Consider the following 19,357-nt stretch of genomic DNA (forward strand, 5'->3'; position numbering starts at 1 on the left):
TTTGCAAACCATTGACCCAATTAATTGTGAGAACCCCATGAAAGTAAGATGTGAAAAGAAAATTTGAGAGAGAGAGAGAGAGAGAGAGAGAGAGAGAAATGAGTAACTGAATGAGCAACAACGGGCGGTGAAGTATCTCTCCTGAGCCTGGAACATCATAGAGGAGTTTGTCCATACATGGGATTGGAGGATAAAGTGCATCACCGAACTGTTCAAGTGTAACATCGGCATCAGCCTCAATGAAGATGACACCCTCACCAGTACATTCTAAGATAAGCTTTCAGCCAAGTCCTTCTCTAAGCCTCCCTACAAATGGGTAGTAAAACACAAGTGCTTGTGCAAGTGCCTCTCTGATGATTTTCACAGGGTCTTTGTTGGGTGTGTGGCACCTAGTGGGTCCAGCCCACTTGCTTGCCTTGTCAAAGCTCATTTATGAGCTTGGTTCCAAAAGTCTTCATGTCAACATTGCCTCTGCATGAGACTTAACTCAAGCATGTTTAACATGCTAAAGGAAGAAATAAATTTGGGTGAAGCAAAAAGCAAGGCTAACTATTGAGAAGTGAAGCTAAGCGTGTTGTACACGCTGAAGAGAAAAGAAGAAAAAGAAAAGAAAGGCTATTCGGCCTAGAGAGCTGAAGTAGTGTGCTATTCTTGGCTATTGTGTGTGAGTTCAAGAGAGAGCAAAAACACAGAGCAAGAGAGAGCCATTCAGCCATTGTGAGAAAAACACAAGTGAGAGCTTTATGTGGTGCAGTCCGAATGAAGAGATAGAGAGTGAGAGTGTGAGAGAGTGAAAAAGAAAAATGAGACATTTTTCTTTGCTCAAGTTTCACACAAAGAAGATAACTTAGTGGAGTTCTCGTGGAGTATTCAAAGGAAGATTTTGCTACTGGCTTTGTGGTGAGATTGTATTTACTCCTTAAGATTTATTTGTTGTATATCCAATTTATTGTGAACTCAAGTTTAGCATAAACTTAATAGTTGTAATCTCTATTTCATAGTGGATATTTTTTGGAGCTGTCCCGTGGTTTTTCCCTCTACACTAGAGGGTTTTTTCACTTAAGATTTGGTGTTCTTGTATGATTGTGTTTATGTGGTGCTTGCTGGAATTTTTTTGTTTCCATAATATTGCTATTGCTTGGTAGTTATATATTTTAATTCACACAAAGACAGAGGGGACTAGGATTTTTCCCCAACAAGTGGTATCAGAGCTTTTGGTTGCTTGGGTTTAACTGTCTTGTGTTGGATTAAATAGAAAATATGACTATGAATACTATGGTTAAACTCTCGGCGTCGAATTATTCGATATGGAAGCTGATGATGGAGGATGTCCTTTATTGCAAGGATTTGCATGACCCTATTGAAGGTGATAGTGCCAAGCCTAGTGATATGTCTGGTAGAGACTGGGAGAAATTAAATAGAAAAACTATTTGGTGTATTAGACAATGCATCGATGTTAGTGTTTTTCACCACGTGTCTCAAGAAACAAATGCAGAGGCTCTTTGGGAAAAATTAAGGAGTCTTTATGAAAGAAAGACAGCTCAAAATAAAGCTTTTATTGCTAGAAAGCTTGTGAATTTGAAGCTTAAGGAGGGTAAGTCCATTGCCGAGCACCTTAGTGAGTTCCAAGACTTGGTTAATCAGATAGTTACAATGAAGCTAGTAATAGATGACGAGTTGCAAGTTTTATTGCTTCTGAGTTCCTTACCTAACAGTTGGGAGACTTTGGTAATGTCACTTAGTAATTCTGCTCTGAATGGTGTGTTACAACTTGCCATGGTTAAAGATAGTTTGCTTAATGAAGAAACTAGAAGAAATGATATGGGCAAGGATACTACACATGCTTTTGTCATAGAGAACAGGGAGAGAAGTAAGAGTAGAAGTTCTAAAGGGCGAGGTAAATCTAGAAGTCGGTCAGAATCAAAAGGAAAATTCAAGTGCTTTTATTGTGATAAAGAAGGTCACATAAAAAGAAATTGCAAGGCTTGGAAGAACAAACAGAAAAAGGATAAAAATCATAAAAATGTGGATGATGAGAACACTGCTGCTGTTATAATGTTGGAAGATGAGGTCCTAGCCATAGGACAAGATGATTGTTGTACAGTTTCAAATCCTTATGTTGAATGGGTGATTGATTCAGCTGCTTCTTGCCATGTCACTCCAAGAAAGGAGTTATTCACTTCATACAAAGCGGGAAACTTTGGGAGAGTGAAGATGGACAATGATAGTTATGCCGACATTGTGGGAATTGGTGATATATGTGTTAGGGCTAACACTGGATACACCCTGGTTTTAAAGGATGTAAGACATGTTCCGGATATTCGTCTGAATTTGATTTCCACTAATGTTGTTGATAAAGAAGGTTATGGCAATTATTTCCATGATGGAAAATGGAGGCTTAGCAAAGGATCATTGGTGTTTGCTAGAGGGAAGATTTGTTGTACACTTTATAAGACACAAGTAAAGTTGTGCAAGGATGTTGTTAGTGCAGCTCAGGAGGATTCTTCGCCTAACTTGTGGCATAGGCGGCTAGCTCACATGAGTGAAAAAGGGTTGCATATTTTGGCAAAGAACTCTCTCATTCCCTTTGCCAAAGGTACGTCACTAAATCCTTGTGACTTTTGTTTATTTGGTAAACAACATAGAGTCTCATTTAATATACCCTCTACTAGAAAACCCAATGTATTAGATCTTGTTTATTCTGATGTATGTGGTCCCATTGATGTTGAGACTTTAGGTGGTAATAAATATTTTGTTACATTTATTGATGATGCTTCACCAAAGGTGTGGGTTTATGTTTTGAAAACAAAAGACCAGGTATTTGAGCACTTCAAGCAATTTCATGCCATAGTGGAAAGAGAGAAAGGGAAGCCTTTAAAGTGTCTCCGTAGTGATAACGGAGATGAATACACATCTAATGAATTCAAGAGTTACTGCTCCAAGAAATGCATTAGACATGAGAAGATAGTTCTTGGTACCCCACAGCAAAATGGTGTGGCAAAAAGGATAAACCGCACTATTGTTGAGAAGATCAAATGTATGTTGAGAATGGCTAATCTGCCTAAATCATTCTAGGGTGAAGCTATTGTGACTGTGTGCTACCTAATTAATAGATCTTCATCAGTTCCTTTGGGTTCTAATATTCCAGAAAGAGTATGGATAGGAAAATATGTTTCTTACTCTCACTTGAAGGTATTTGGGTGCAAGGCATTTGTACATGTGCCTAAGGAACAAAGATCAAAGCTTGATAGCAAATCCACTCCTTGTATATTTGTTGGATATGGAGATGTAGAATTTGGCTACAAGCTATGGGATCTAAAAGAAAAGAAGATGATCAGAAGTTGAGATGTAGTTTTTCATGAGAATGAAAACTTGGTAGACTTTGAGAAAACTGAAAAGCCTAAAGCTACAGTTGGAGGTGTTCCTGATCTTACACCTACCTCTTCTTCCTCAGATAATGTCACAAATAGAGAAGAGGTACAAGATGAGAATTATGGTGATGAACCAACTGAATTTGATGTTGATGAGCCAACAGGTGTCGATGGTGATGATGTGACAAATACAAATGGTGTTAAGCAGGGGGAGCAGCCTCCTCCACTAGAGATGGTAGAACCTCAGGTGAGAAGGTCTACTAGAGAGCGTCATCCATCAACTAAATACCCCATTTCTGAGTATACTATGATTACTGAAGAGGGGGAGCCAGAAAGTTTTCTGGAAGTACAATCTCATAAGGATAAGCAAAGCTGGTTCAAGGCTATGCATCAAGAGATGAATTCTTTGAACAAGAATAAGACTTATGACTTGGTGGAACTTCCTAAAGGCAAAAGGGTATTGAGAAATAAATAGGTGTTCAAGTTGAAGAAAGATGGTGACAAGTTAGTGAAGTACAAAGCTGGATTGGTGGTTAAGGGTTTTAGTCAGAAACAAGAAATTGACTTTGATGAGATATTCTCTTCAGTAGTCAAGATGAGTTTCATTCGGGTAGTTTTGGGATTAGTAGCTAGCTTGGATCTTGAGCTTGAACAACTTGATGTGAAGACTGCTTTTCTTCATGGTGATTTAAAATAAGAAATCTACATGGATCAGCCAGAGAGATTCAAAGTGAAAGGGAAAGAACACATGGTTTACAAGTTAAAGAAAAGTTTGTATGGCTTAAAGCAAGCTCCAAGACAGTGGTACAAGAAGTTTGACTCATTCATGGTAGGTCATAGGTACACGAGGACAAATGCAGATCATTGTGTATATGTCAGAAAATTTCCCTATGGTAAATTTGTTATTCTTCTGCTATATGTAGATGATATGTTGATAGTAGGACAAGATGCAAGTGTGATTGGAAATTTGAAGGACTTGTTCAAGTCATTTGATATGAAAGACTTGGGTCCAGCAAGACAAATTTTGGGTATGCAGATTCTACGTGACAGGAAAGCTAAGAAGCTATGGTTATCACAAGAGAAATATATTGAGCGGATTCTTGAAAGGTTCAATATGAAGCATGTCAAGCCAGTTAGCACACCTCTTGGTACTCATTTCAAGCTAAGAAAGAAATCTTGTTCTTCATCTAAGAAAGAGAAGGGAGACTTAGCATCAACTATTTATTTCTCAGCAGTTGATAGTTTGATGTATGCTGTGGTTTGCACACGACCAGATATTGCTCATGCAGTTGGTGTTGTTAGCAGGTTCATGGTTAATCTTGGTAAAGATCACTGGGAAGCAGTGAAGTGGATTTTCAGGTATTTAAGAGGTAGTTCTAAATTATGCTTGACTTTTGCTGATTCTAAACCAATTTTTGAGGGTTATGTAGATGCAGATTGGGCAGGTGACCTTGATGGTAGGAAATCTACATCGGGGTGTTTATTTACTTTTGCAGGGGGAGCTATATCATGGCAATCAAGATTGCAGAAGTGTGTTGCCTTATCTACAACTGAAGCTAAGTACATTGCAGCTAATGAAGCAGGTAAAGAGATGCTTTGGTTGAAACAGTTTCTCCAAGAATTGGGTTTAAAGCAAGATAGGTATGTAGTTAATTGTGATAGTCAGAGTGCTATAGACTTAAGCAAAAACTCTATGTACCATTCACGTTCGAAGCACATTGAGGTGAGATACAATTGGTTGAGACTAGTTGTTGAACAACAATTATTTGAATTAGAGAAAATTCACACAAATGAAAATCCAGTTGACATGTTGACCAAGGTTGTGTCAAGAGAAAAGCTAAAGCTTTGTACCGAGTTGGCCGGCATGAATTCTAATTGAAGAGTTGGGGTTGAAGATCTCGTCCATAGTGGGCTGGAGGGGGAGATTGTTGGGTGCATGGCACCTAATGGGTCCAGCCCACTTGCTTGCCTTGTCAAAGCTCATTTATGAGCTTGGTTCCAAACGTCTTCATGTCAGCATTGCCTCTGCATGAGACTTGACTCAAGCATGTTTAACAAGCTAAAGGAAGAAAGAAATTTGGGTGAAGCAAAAAGCAAGGTCTGACTATTGAGAAGTGAAGCTAAGCGTGTTGTACACGCTGAAGAGAAAAGAAGAAAAAGAAAAGAAAGGCTATTCGGCCTAGAGAGCTGAAGCAGTGTGTTATTCTTGGCTATTGTGTGTGAGTTCAAGAGAGAGCAAAAACACAAAGCAAGAGAGAGCCATTCAGCCATTGTGAGAAAAACACAAGTGAGAGCTTTAGGTGGTGCAGTCCGAATGAAGAGATAGAGAGTGAGAGTGTGAGAGAGTGAAAAAGAAAAAGGAGACATTTTTCTTTGCTCAAGTTTCACACAAAGAAGATAAATTGGTGGAGTTCTCATGGAGTTTTTGAGTGCTACAACCATGGAGAGTTGGAGTATTCAGAGGAAGATTTTGCTACTGGCTTTGTGGTGAGATTGTATTTACTCCTTGAGATTTATTTGTTGTATGTCCAATTTATTGTGAACTCAAGTTTAGCATAAACTTGATAGTTGTAATCTCTATTTAATAGTGGATATTTTTCGGAGCTACTCCGTGGTTTTTCCCTCTACACTAGAGGGTTTTTCATGTAAGATTTGGTGTTCTTGTGTGATTGTGTTTATGTGGTGCTTGCTGGAATTTTTTTGTTTTCATAATATTGCTATTGCTTGGTAATTATATATTTTAATTCACACATAGACATAGAGGGGACTAGGATTTTTCCCCAACAGTCTTTCCCATGCATAGATGGATCACACCTATAGAATTGTATTACCCCAATTTGAAAGCGAAAATATTCTTGGTCACCCAAATCAGAAAGTTGTTTCAACTCATGGGGAGTGGGCTTGGTTGGGGTCACCAGCTCTGGTTCACACCTTTGCATTGTGAAGGTCAGAGAAGAGGGTGATAGCGCCATTCTTGCCATGGCTACAAAAACGGGTATTGATCAAATGTGAGCTCTTCCACTTATGCACTTTCCTCTCTTTCTAAAGCATCTTCCAAGTTGAGCTTAAAAAACCTCAGAAAATAGAAAGAAGTGTGGATACATTTCTTAGCATCTAGCAGTTGATGCCGATCTACTCCACACTCTGGTCAATGATTCTCGTACACACTAACACTAAACTAATTGAAAAAGATGATATTTTACGCTATATAGTATATATATAACCATAGACTACCTAAAGGGAATTAAGTCATTATTTTTTAATGACATTGGAAAATTAAATCCTAAATGAAATAATGTTTAGTTTAGGACTATGTGCTTTCCTCGTATTTTCTAGAATATTGCCCCGTGCCTGCACCCAAACTCCACGAATTAAATCTGCTTTTCTAGCAAAAGCATGACCAAACAATTGCCCTCCCTATTAGCATGATAACGAATAGCTTTGTTATGTGTAACTTAACTCAACAATCACTTTAATGTGTAACTTCTCTTTAAGTAATGTATAAGAATTAAGGCATTGTCTTTCTAAAACACTTCCTTAGAATCATCTAACAAACTGATATTGTTTTCATGCTAGATGACATGTTAGATTAATTAGATAAACATTTAAATTCTGGTGAACCAGATTTGGCTTTGGAGAGAATAGGTCGGAGAGAATAGGTCGAAGAGAAAGTGAACCAAATTTTAGGTTTGGAGAGAGAAATTGAGAGGTGGAGTGAGAAGACTCAGTTGAGGTTTGGGTCAGAGAGAGAGAGAGAGTGGGAGCTATTGGGTTTTGTGGAGCCTAATTGTGTTTGATCCGGATAATAACCTGACCCGAAATAAAAGTGTTACGGTTTTTTAATGAGATATTTTTTTAGGCTTAGTGAATTGTGAAATCCCTGTGAATAGTAAAATCTATGCAACTTCATGGACATAGACAAATTGCCGAACCAAGTAAATATTGTCTTATGTTATTGTTTTTTCTGTTAGCACATATTTTTCTTTATTTTTGCATTTTACAGATTTGGGAATTTCGTATATATTCCCTTCAAGAGCCACCATCATAACTGGTGTGGTGTGGAGCTTGGAGTAAATGGTGGTTAACCAATCTAAGAGAAAGAAAGAGAAGATGGATTTTGGTGATCAATTTGTGATTGTGTGGGACAGTACCAATTCACTAATGTATAATATGCTAATGTGACATACTAGAATTTGTGGGTGTAAAATTCCTTAAACAGATTTGTTAATGGGTATTAATATTATTGAAAGATAAACATACACATATCAGTCTAGTTGGCCAAGTGGGAGATATTAAATTCAGTTGCCGCCATATGGTCCTCTTTCCTTAACATGTAAGCACTGTAATGGCTAATGAATTTTTTTTTTTTTTTTTTTTTAGTAAGTCCAAAGCATTTTTTATTTTTAAAAAAAAAAAAAAGTCCAAAGCATTTATAGATTAAAAAGAAATTGATAAACACACAAAAAATTTGCATTGTGAGAAAAGGATTTAGTTTTGTTACATTATGTAAAATAACATGTGATTCGCGTACATAAATTTTTTATATATTCTAGATATTTGTTAACAACTTCATTTTAAGGGTGCACTTTAAAATGTATCAAATATTTAATTATTAATTGGAATAATGGAATGTGCATTAAATATACACTTTATATACATATATATATATATATAGTACGTGTACACAAAAATAATTGTGGGTAAATTTTATGATACATTATGAATAATATATGAAATGTTGGGTTTTATGACATCATAATGTTGTGGTCATCCCATAGACACATAAACAACTTGGTGAGGGAAAATTTGAACTCCGGCCCTTACACCCCATAGCCACAAGCATTTATACTTGTGGAGTGACTATCGTATCAACGGTGTGCGGTGGTGAGAAAGTTAAGACTGAGGTAAGATAAAAAGAAATAGAAAAAGAAACAAACAAATAATATAATAAACGGAGGTATAATAAAAAAAAAAATTGTTTTTAGCTTTCAACTACAGTGCACAATTATGTATAGATGTGCCCAAAGTAGCAATGTAGGTAAAAAATTTACCTATACCATCACTATAGAAGCACCCTTTTTGTATATAGTGGTGCTAGAAATAGCTTTTCAGCACCACTATTGTGGATGCTCTTATAAGCGCATGGTAAAAGGAAAATTATGTGAAACAGCCCACTTATTGTAATCTACTACTTATTACTTACACTTTGAGAATCTATAGCCTAGCCGCCCTAGCTAGGGGGTTGTGGTTAATTTTTAATCATTTATAAATTCCATGTTCATGAAAATGAAGAGACAGTTCAAATTGTGATTTTATTTTTGCAAACCATTGACCCAATTAATTGTGAGAACCCCATGAAAGTAAGATGTGAAAAGAAAATTTGAGAGAGAGAGAGAGAGAGAGAGAGAGAGAAATGAGTAACTGAATGAGCAACAACGGGCGGTGAAGTATCTCTCCTGAGCCTGGAACATCATAGAGGAGTTTGTCCATACATGGGATTGGAGGATAAAGTGCATCACCGAACTGTTCAAGTGTAACATCGGCATCAGCCTCAATGAAGATGACACCCTCACCAGTACATTCTAAGATAAGCTTTCAGCCAAGTCCTTCTCTAAGCCTCCCTACAAATGGGTAGTAAAACACAAGTGCTTGTGCAAGTGCCTCTCTGATGATTTTCACAGGGTCTTTGTTGGGTGTGTGGCACCTAGTGGGTCCAGCCCACTTGCTTGCCTTGTCAAAGCTCATTTATGAGCTTGGTTCCAAAAGTCTTCATGTCAACATTGCCTCTGCATGAGACTTAACTCAAGCATGTTTAACATGCTAAAGGAAGAAATAAATTTGGGTGAAGCAAAAAGCAAGGCTAACTATTGAGAAGTGAAGCTAAGCGTGTTGTACACGCTGAAGAGAAAAGAAGAAAAAGAAAAGAAAGGCTATTCGGCCTAGAGAGCTGAAGTAGTGTGCTATTCTTGGCTATTGTGTGTGAGTTCAAGAGAGAGCAAAAACACAGAGCAAGAGAGAGCCATTCAGCCATTGTGAGAAAAACACAAGTGAGAGCTTTATGTGGTGCAGTCCGAATGAAGAGATAGAGAGTGAGAGTGTGAGAGAGTGAAAAAGAAAAATGAGACATTTTTCTTTGCTCAAGTTTCACACAAAGAAGATAACTTAGTGGAGTTCTCGTGGAGTATTCAAAGGAAGATTTTGCTACTGGCTTTGTGGTGAGATTGTATTTACTCCTTAAGATTTATTTGTTGTATATCCAATTTATTGTGAACTCAAGTTTAGCATAAACTTAATAGTTGTAATCTCTATTTCATAGTGGATATTTTTTGGAGCTGTCCCGTGGTTTTTCCCTCTACACTAGAGGGTTTTTTCACTTAAGATTTGGTGTTCTTGTATGATTGTGTTTATGTGGTGCTTGCTGGAATTTTTTTGTTTCCATAATATTGCTATTGCTTGGTAGTTATATATTTTAATTCACACAAAGACAGAGGGGACTAGGATTTTTCCCCAACAAGTGGTATCAGAGCTTTTGGTTGCTTGGGTTTAACTGTCTTGTGTTGGATTAAATAGAAAATATGACTATGAATACTATGGTTAAACTCTCGGCGTCGAATTATTCGATATGGAAGCTGATGATGGAGGATGTCCTTTATTGCAAGGATTTGCATGACCCTATTGAAGGTGATAGTGCCAAGCCTAGTGATATGTCTGGTAGAGACTGGGAGAAATTAAATAGAAAAACTATTTGGTGTATTAGACAATGCATCGATGTTAGTGTTTTTCACCACGTGTCTCAAGAAACAAATGCAGAGGCTCTTTGGGAAAAATTAAGGAGTCTTTATGAAAGAAAGACAGCTCAAAATAAAGCTTTTATTGCTAGAAAGCTTGTGAATTTGAAGCTTAAGGAGGGTAAGTCCATTGCCGAGCACCTTAGTGAGTTCCAAGACTTGGTTAATCAGATAGTTACAATGAAGCTAGTAATAGATGACGAGTTGCAAGTTTTATTGCTTCTGAGTTCCTTACCTAACAGTTGGGAGACTTTGGTAATGTCACTTAGTAATTCTGCTCTGAATGGTGTGTTACAACTTGCCATGGTTAAAGATAGTTTGCTTAATGAAGAAACTAGAAGAAATGATATGGGCAAGGATACTACACATGCTTTTGTCATAGAGAACAGGGAGAGAAGTAAGAGTAGAAGTTCTAAAGGGCGAGGTAAATCTAGAAGTCGGTCAGAATCAAAAGGAAAATTCAAGTGCTTTTATTGTGATAAAGAAGGTCACATAAAAAGAAATTGCAAGGCTTGGAAGAACAAACAGAAAAAGGATAAAAATCATAAAAATGTGGATGATGAGAACACTGCTGCTGTTATAATGTTGGAAGATGAGGTCCTAGCCATAGGACAAGATGATTGTTGTACAGTTTCAAATCCTTATGTTGAATGGGTGATTGATTCAGCTGCTTCTTGCCATGTCACTCCAAGAAAGGAGTTATTCACTTCATACAAAGCGGGAAACTTTGGGAGAGTGAAGATGGACAATGATAGTTATGCCGACATTGTGGGAATTGGTGATATATGTGTTAGGGCTAACACTGGATACACCCTGGTTTTAAAGGATGTAAGACATGTTCCGGATATTCGTCTGAATTTGATTTCCACTAATGTTGTTGATAAAGAAGGTTATGGCAATTATTTCCATGATGGAAAATGGAGGCTTAGCAAAGGATCATTGGTGTTTGCTAGAGGGAAGATTTGTTGTACACTTTATAAGACACAAGTAAAGTTGTGCAAGGATGTTGTTAGTGCAGCTCAGGAGGATTCTTCGCCTAACTTGTGGCATAGGCGGCTAGCTCACATGAGTGAAAAAGGGTTGCATATTTTGGCAAAGAACTCTCTCATTCCCTTTGCCAAAGGTACGTCACTAAATCCTTGTGACTTTTGTTTATTTGGTAAACAACATAGAGTCTCATTTAATATACCCTCTACTAGAAAACCCAATGTATTAGATCTTGTTTATTCTGATGTATGTGGTCCCATTGATGTTGAGACTTTAGGTGGTAATAAATATTTTGTTACATTTATTGATGATGCTTCACCAAAGGTGTGGGTTTATGTTTTGAAAACAAAAGACCAGGTATTTGAGCACTTCAAGCAATTTCATGCCATAGTGGAAAGAGAGAAAGGGAAGCCTTTAAAGTGTCTCCGTAGTGATAACGGAGATGAATACACATCTAATGAATTCAAGAGTTACTGCTCCAAGAAATGCATTAGACATGAGAAGATAGTTCTTGGTACCCCACAGCAAAATGGTGTGGCAAAAAGGATAAACCGCACTATTGTTGAGAAGATCAAATGTATGTTGAGAATGGCTAATCTGCCTAAATCATTCTAGGGTGAAGCTATTGTGACTGTGTGCTACCTAATTAATAGATCTTCATCAGTTCCTTTGGGTTCTAATATTCCAGAAAGAGTATGGATAGGAAAATATGTTTCTTACTCTCACTTGAAGGTATTTGGGTGCAAGGCATTTGTACATGTGCCTAAGGAACAAAGATCAAAGCTTGATAGCAAATCCACTCCTTGTATATTTGTTGGATATGGAGATGTAGAATTTGGCTACAAGCTATGGGATCTAAAAGAAAAGAAGATGATCAGAAGTTGAGATGTAGTTTTTCATGAGAATGAAAACTTGGTAGACTTTGAGAAAACTGAAAAGCCTAAAGCTACAGTTGGAGGTGTTCCTGATCTTACACCTACCTCTTCTTCCTCAGATAATGTCACAAATAGAGAAGAGGTACAAGATGAGAATTATGGTGATGAACCAACTGAATTTGATGTTGATGAGCCAACAGGTGTCGATGGTGATGATGTGACAAATACAAATGGTGTTAAGCAGGGGGAGCAGCCTCCTCCACTAGAGATGGTAGAACCTCAGGTGAGAAGGTCTACTAGAGAGCGTCATCCATCAACTAAATACCCCATTTCTGAGTATACTATGATTACTGAAGAGGGGGAGCCAGAAAGTTTTCTGGAAGTACAATCTCATAAGGATAAGCAAAGCTGGTTCAAGGCTATGCATCAAGAGATGAATTCTTTGAACAAGAATAAGACTTATGACTTGGTGGAACTTCCTAAAGGCAAAAGGGTATTGAGAAATAAATAGGTGTTCAAGTTGAAGAAAGATGGTGACAAGTTAGTGAAGTACAAAGCTGGATTGGTGGTTAAGGGTTTTAGTCAGAAACAAGAAATTGACTTTGATGAGATATTCTCTTCAGTAGTCAAGATGAGTTTCATTCGGGTAGTTTTGGGATTAGTAGCTAGCTTGGATCTTGAGCTTGAACAACTTGATGTGAAGACTGCTTTTCTTCATGGTGATTTAAAATAAGAAATCTACATGGATCAGCCAGAGAGATTCAAAGTGAAAGGGAAAGAACACATGGTTTACAAGTTAAAGAAAAGTTTGTATGGCTTAAAGCAAGCTCCAAGACAGTGGTACAAGAAGTTTGACTCATTCATGGTAGGTCATAGGTACACGAGGACAAATGCAGATCATTGTGTATATGTCAGAAAATTTCCCTATGGTAAATTTGTTATTCTTCTGCTATATGTAGATGATATGTTGATAGTAGGACAAGATGCAAGTGTGATTGGAAATTTGAAGGACTTGTTCAAGTCATTTGATATGAAAGACTTGGGTCCAGCAAGACAAATTTTGGGTATGCAGATTCTACGTGACAGGAAAGCTAAGAAGCTATGGTTATCACAAGAGAAATATATTGAGCGGATTCTTGAAAGGTTCAATATGAAGCATGTCAAGCCAGTTAGCACACCTCTTGGTACTCATTTCAAGCTAAGAAAGAAATCTTGTTCTTCATCTAAGAAAGAGAAGGGAGACTTAGCATCAACTATTTATTTCTCAGCAGTTGATAGTTTGATGTATGCTGTGGTTTGCACACGACCAGATATTGCTCATGCAGTTGGTGTTGTTAGCAGGTTCATGGTTAATCTTGGTAAAGATCACTGGGAAGCAGTGAAGTGGATTTTCAGGTATTTAAGAGGTAGTTCTAAATTATGCTTGACTTTTGCTGATTCTAAACCAATTTTTGAGGGTTATGTAGATGCAGATTGGGCAGGTGACCTTGATGGTAGGAAATCTACATCGGGGTGTTTATTTACTTTTGCAGGGGGAGCTATATCATGGCAATCAAGATTGCAGAAGTGTGTTGCCTTATCTACAACTGAAGCTAAGTACATTGCAGCTAATGAAGCAGGTAAAGAGATGCTTTGGTTGAAACAGTTTCTCCAAGAATTGGGTTTAAAGCAAGATAGGTATGTAGTTAATTGTGATAGTCAGAGTGCTATAGACTTAAGCAAAAACTCTATGTACCATTCACGTTCGAAGCACATTGAGGTGAGATACAATTGGTTGAGACTAGTTGTTGAACAACAATTATTTGAATTAGAGAAAATTCACACAAATGAAAATCCAGTTGACATGTTGACCAAGGTTGTGTCAAGAGAAAAGCTAAAGCTTTGTACCGAGTTGGCCGGCATGAATTCTAATTGAAGAGTTGGGGTTGAAGATCTCGTCCATAGTGGGCTGGAGGGGGAGATTGTTGGGTGCATGGCACCTAATGGGTCCAGCCCACTTGCTTGCCTTGTCAAAGCTCATTTATGAGCTTGGTTCCAAACGTCTTCATGTCAGCATTGCCTCTGCATGAGACTTGACTCAAGCATGTTTAACAAGCTAAAGGAAGAAAGAAATTTGGGTGAAGCAAAAAGCAAGGTCTGACTATTGAGAAGTGAAGCTAAGCGTGTTGTACACGCTGAAGAGAAAAGAAGAAAAAGAAAAGAAAGGCTATTCGGCCTAGAGAGCTGAAGCAGTGTGTTATTCTTGGCTATTGTGTGTGAGTTCAAGAGAGAGCAAAAACACAAAGCAAGAGAGAGCCATTCAGCCATTGTGAGAAAAACACAAGTGAGAGCTTTAGGTGGTGCAGTCCGAATGAAGAGATAGAGAGTGAGAGTGTGAGAGAGTGAAAAAGAAAAAGGAGACATTTTTCTTTGCTCAAGTTTCACACAAAGAAGATAAATTGGTGGAGTTCTCATGGAGTTTTTGAGTGCTACAACCATGGAGAGTTGGAGTATTCAGAGGAAGATTTTGCTACTGGCTTTGTGGTGAGATTGTATTTACTCCTTGAGATTTATTTGTTGTATGTCCAATTTATTGTGAACTCAAGTTTAGCATAAACTTGATAGTTGTAATCTCTATTTAATAGTGGATATTTTTCGGAGCTACTCCGTGGTTTTTCCCTCTACACTAGAGGGTTTTTCATGTAAGATTTGGTGTTCTTGTGTGATTGTGTTTATGTGGTGCTTGCTGGAATTTTTTTGTTTTCATAATATTGCTATTGCTTGGTAATTATATATTTTAATTCACACATAGACATAGAGGGGACTAGGATTTTTCCCCAACAGTCTTTCCCATGCATAGATGGATCACACCTATAGAATTGTATTACCCCAATTTGAAAGCGAAAATATTCTTGGTCACCCAAATCAGAAAGTTGTTTCAACTCATGGGGAGTGGGCTTGGTTGGGGTCACCAGCTCTGGTTCACACCTTTGCATTGTGAAGGTCAGAGAAGAGGGTGATAGCGCCATTCTTGCCATGGCTACAAAAACGGGTATTGATCAAATGTGAGCTCTTCCACTTATGCACTTTCCTCTCTTTCTAAAGCATCTTCCAAGTTGAGCTTAAAAAACCTCAGAAAATAGAAAGAAGTGTGGATACATTTCTTAGCATCTAGCAGTTGATGCCGATCTACTCCACACTCTGGTCAATGATTCTCGTACACACTAACACTAAACTAATTGAAAAAGATGATATTTTACGCTATATAGTATATATATAACCATAGACTACCTAAAGGGAATTAAGTCATTATTTTTTAATGACATTGGAAAATTAAATCCTAAATGAAATAATGTTTAGTTTAGGACTATGTGCTTTCCTCGTATTTTCTAGAATATTGCCCCGTGCCTGCACCCAAACTCCACGAATTAAATCTGCTTTTCTAGCAAAAGCATGACCAAACAATTGCCCTCCCTATTAGCATGATAACGAATAGCTTTGTTATGTGTAACTTAACTCAACAATCACTTTAATGTGTAACTTCTCTTTAAGTAATGTATAAGAATTAAGGCATTGTCTTTCTAAAACACTTCCTTAGAATCATCTAACAAACTGATATTGTTTTCATGCTAGATGACATGTTAGATTAATTAGATAAACATTTAAATTCTGGTGAACCAGATTTGGCTTTGGAGAGAATAGGTCGGAGAGAATAGGTCGAAGAGAAAGTGAACCAAATTTTAGGTTTGGAGAGAGAAATTGAGAGGTGGAGTGAGAAGACTCAGTTGAGGTTTGGGTCAGAGAGAGAGAGAGAGTGGGAGCTATTGGGTTTTGTGGAGCCTAATTGTGTTTGATCCGGATAATAACCTGACCCGAAATAAAAGTGTTACGGTTTTTTAATGAGATATTTTTTTAGGCTTAGTGAATTGTGAAATCCCTGTGAATAGTAAAATCTATGCAACTTCATGGACATAGACAAATTGCCGAACCAAGTAAATATTGTCTTATGTTATTGTTTTTTCTGTTAGCACATATTTTTCTTTATTTTTGCATTTTACAGATTTGGGAATTTCGTATATATTCCCTTCAAGAGCCACCATCATAACTGGTGTGGTGTGGAGCTTGGAGTAAATGGTGGTTAACCAATCTAAGAGAAAGAAAGAGAAGATGGATTTTGGTGATCAATTTGTGATTGTGTGGGACAGTACCAATTCACTAATGTATAATATGCTAATGTGACATACTAGAATTTGTGGGTGTAAAATTCCTTAAACAGATTTGTTAATGGGTATTAATATTATTGAAAGATAAACATACACATATCAGTCTAGTTGGCCAAGTGGGAGATATTAAATTCAGTTGCCGCCATATGGTCCTCTTTCCTTAACATGTAAGCACTGTAATGGCTAATGAATTTTTTTTTTTTTTTTTTTTTGAAACATAGCATATTGTCATTTACTTTTTTCTCAATTTCTAATAAAGTTAATAAGATATTTAGAGATGAAGAGGACGGAATTTTTTGCCATAATTAACTTTGATGTGGTCAAATATGCTGTTAAAGAACTTATCCTCCTTTTGATAGATATAGGATATGTTTGGATACTGTTTATTTTGCTGAAAACTGAAAATAATTAAAAAATAATTAAAAAGTTACTGTTTACTGCTGGATTACTGTTTATTTGCCTTAATGCACTGTTCATGTCTCATGAACAGTGCAAGAGGCGCTGGTTAAAAAAAAAAAATGTATATGTGATCGAACTTTGTGAGTTTATAGTAGATAATTTGAGCTTCCTGAAATATACATATAAGCAACCATACATAAAAATTCCATTGTAAAAAAAGCTCATTGATACTCTCAAACACTATATATATATATATATATATATACAAGATAAAAATTTTACTCAAACTTAATTTAAGTGTATATGTGTACGAAACTCTCTCTTGGAGACTTGAACTCCCGCCCCTGCCCCCAAACCCCACTAGCATTTATACTTGTAAAGTGACCATCACGTCAAAGTGCACAGTGATCAAACACTATATATTTTATTTCTCTTCCATTTTCTCCTTCATTTAATACTAAAGAGTTCAAATTTTTACTTCACATTCATCAACATCGTTGCAATGAAAATAATTTCATTTAAGAAATAAAATAACATTACTTAAAACATTATCAATCATTCAGATCTTATTCATGGATGCAAACAAAATACTAATCTAAAACTAGACACATAATAGTTTAGCAAGTAAAATATAGACGCATTTTAATTAATTGCTCCCTAAAGCATGGTAGATTGAGATCCATAAATCATGGTAGATTGAAATTAAAAAGTTCAAAAAAAAAAAATTCTATTTTTCTCTCAACCTTAAATCGGAGAGCATTTTAACTTTTTTATTCATTGACTAAGGAAAAAAAAAGAAAGTTAAAAAGTTGACTTTTAACTTATGGCATATACTGGATGTCAATCCTACACTACATGGAAGATTTAATAGGAGTTGTTGACAAATCACCAATTGCATGGCCTTTTAATGTGCCCTCAAGCTCCTTCATGAATATTTCATGGGTCACATTTGGTAGCAGGATTGACACCACAATGCCATTCTTCCCTTTGCCATTGCTAAATAATGTGTAAGAGGCTGCTAGCTTAGGATCTGGTCCATTCCAGAGATTGGCTGGTCCACCATAAACAGCCTCACCCCACCCAAAGTCCACCTCTTCAAATCCCACACGTGTCACATCTGTTGGTAAATAGCACCGAACCCTATTGACATCAAGTTTGTCTTTAATCACCACCAAATCTGTATAAGACCGCACGTACTCCATTGTGACATTAGCTTTTGCAGTTTTTACCAATTCTATTGCATATCCAAAGGGTTATCACAAAGCTTCCTAGCCATTGTTATAGCCACTGCAAATACAACAGCATTGCCATAATACCCAGTTGGTAACGAGGGGCTAAGTTTGGCTCGCACATTAACAGGAAATATTACACGCACCTGGCTATCTAGGTCAGGCTTAAGTGCTATTGTACTGCATCGCCAAATGCAAGCAGTTAACATATCAAATGTAGAACATTGGTTCAAGTGGCCAGGGACATGTTTACGAATTGCATTTACTTTGGTTGAGTCAAGGAAGAAAGTACAAGGGACCATGTTTTGGAGAGGATAGTCATCTGTATCAGGAAGTTCATCGAATTGGTGATGTGTGCATGTCACCCTTGGGGGGTTCCTTGCACTGAGAAGATCCCTTTGCCAAACTGGGGGGATAGAAGGGGTACAATAACCTCGAGCCATTTCACCCATGGCACTCATGAATTGAACTATGCCAATTGCATCACAAATGGTATGGTTTTGGCGTAGGGCAAAGATAAAACCCCCGCACCTCAGTCGTGTGACCTGTTAAACAACGAAAGAACCCCCCATTAACTTAAGCATGCATGTAGGTCATTCCTTTGTGTGTTTAGGAAAATTATGTGAAGCAGCGCTTAAAAAATTTAAGACAGAGATAGAGAGATGAGTACCTGAATGAGCAACAATGGGCAATGAAGGATCTCTCCTGAGCCTGGAACATCATAGAGGAGTTTGTCCATACATGGGATTGGAGGATAAAGTGCATCACCGAACTGTTCAAGTGTAACATCGGCATCAGCCTCAATGAAGATGACACCCTCACCAGTACATTCTAAGATAAGCTTTCGGCCAAGTCCTTCTCTAAGCCTCCCTGCAAATGGATAGTAAAACACAAGTGCTTGTGCAAGTGCCTCTCTGATGATTTTCACAGGGTCTTTCCCATGCATAGATGGATCACACCTATAGAATTGTATTACCCCAATTTGAAAGCGAAAGCTTTCTTGGTCATCTAAATCAGAAAGTTGTTTGAACTCATGGGGAGTGGGCTTGGTTGGGATCACCAGCTCTGGTTCACACCTTTGCACTGTGAAGGCCAGAGAAGAGGGTGATAGCGCCATTATTGCCATTGCTACAAAAACGGGTATTGATCAAATGTGAGCTCTTCCATTTATGCACTTTCCTCTCTTTCTAAAGCATCTTCCAAGTTGAGCTTAAAAAACCCCAGAAAATAGAAAGAAGTGTGGATACATTTACTGGCAGCAGTTGATGCTGATCTGCTCCACTCTCTGGTCAACGATTCTAGTGTACACTAACAATAAACTAATTGAACAAGATGCATCTACGTAAAGGGAAGTCATTATTTTTAGTGACATTGGAAAAATAAATCCTATAAGAAATGATGTGCTTTCTTAGTAATTTTTATTATTATTGTCTGGTGCCTACACCCAAACTCCGCCATCAACTTTGAAAATGTTTCATTTAGAGCCTGTTTAGATAGAGGAGAGAA

The 19,357-nt window shown here is 37.4% G+C and overlaps 1 protein-coding gene across 1 annotated transcript; it reads right to left on the bottom strand.

The window, feature by feature from the left end:
• Positions 1-17,191: 17,191 nt before the first annotated feature.
• On the bottom strand, positions 17,192-19,057 carry LOC112029280 (benzyl alcohol O-benzoyltransferase). Its single transcript, XM_024061969.2, is given in 3 exon segments — positions 17,192-17,871; positions 17,874-18,396; positions 18,522-19,057. Coding segments are annotated over 3 exon segments (1,377 nt in total). The 5' UTR covers positions 18,978-19,057; the 3' UTR covers positions 17,192-17,473.
• Between the last annotated feature and the right edge of the window lie 300 nt (positions 19,058-19,357).

Source organism: Quercus suber, unplaced genomic scaffold, assembly GCF_002906115.3.
Source record: "Quercus suber isolate HL8 unplaced genomic scaffold, Cork oak 2.0 scaffold_442, whole genome shotgun sequence".
NCBI classification, from domain to species: Eukaryota; Viridiplantae; Streptophyta; class Magnoliopsida; order Fagales; family Fagaceae; genus Quercus; species Quercus suber.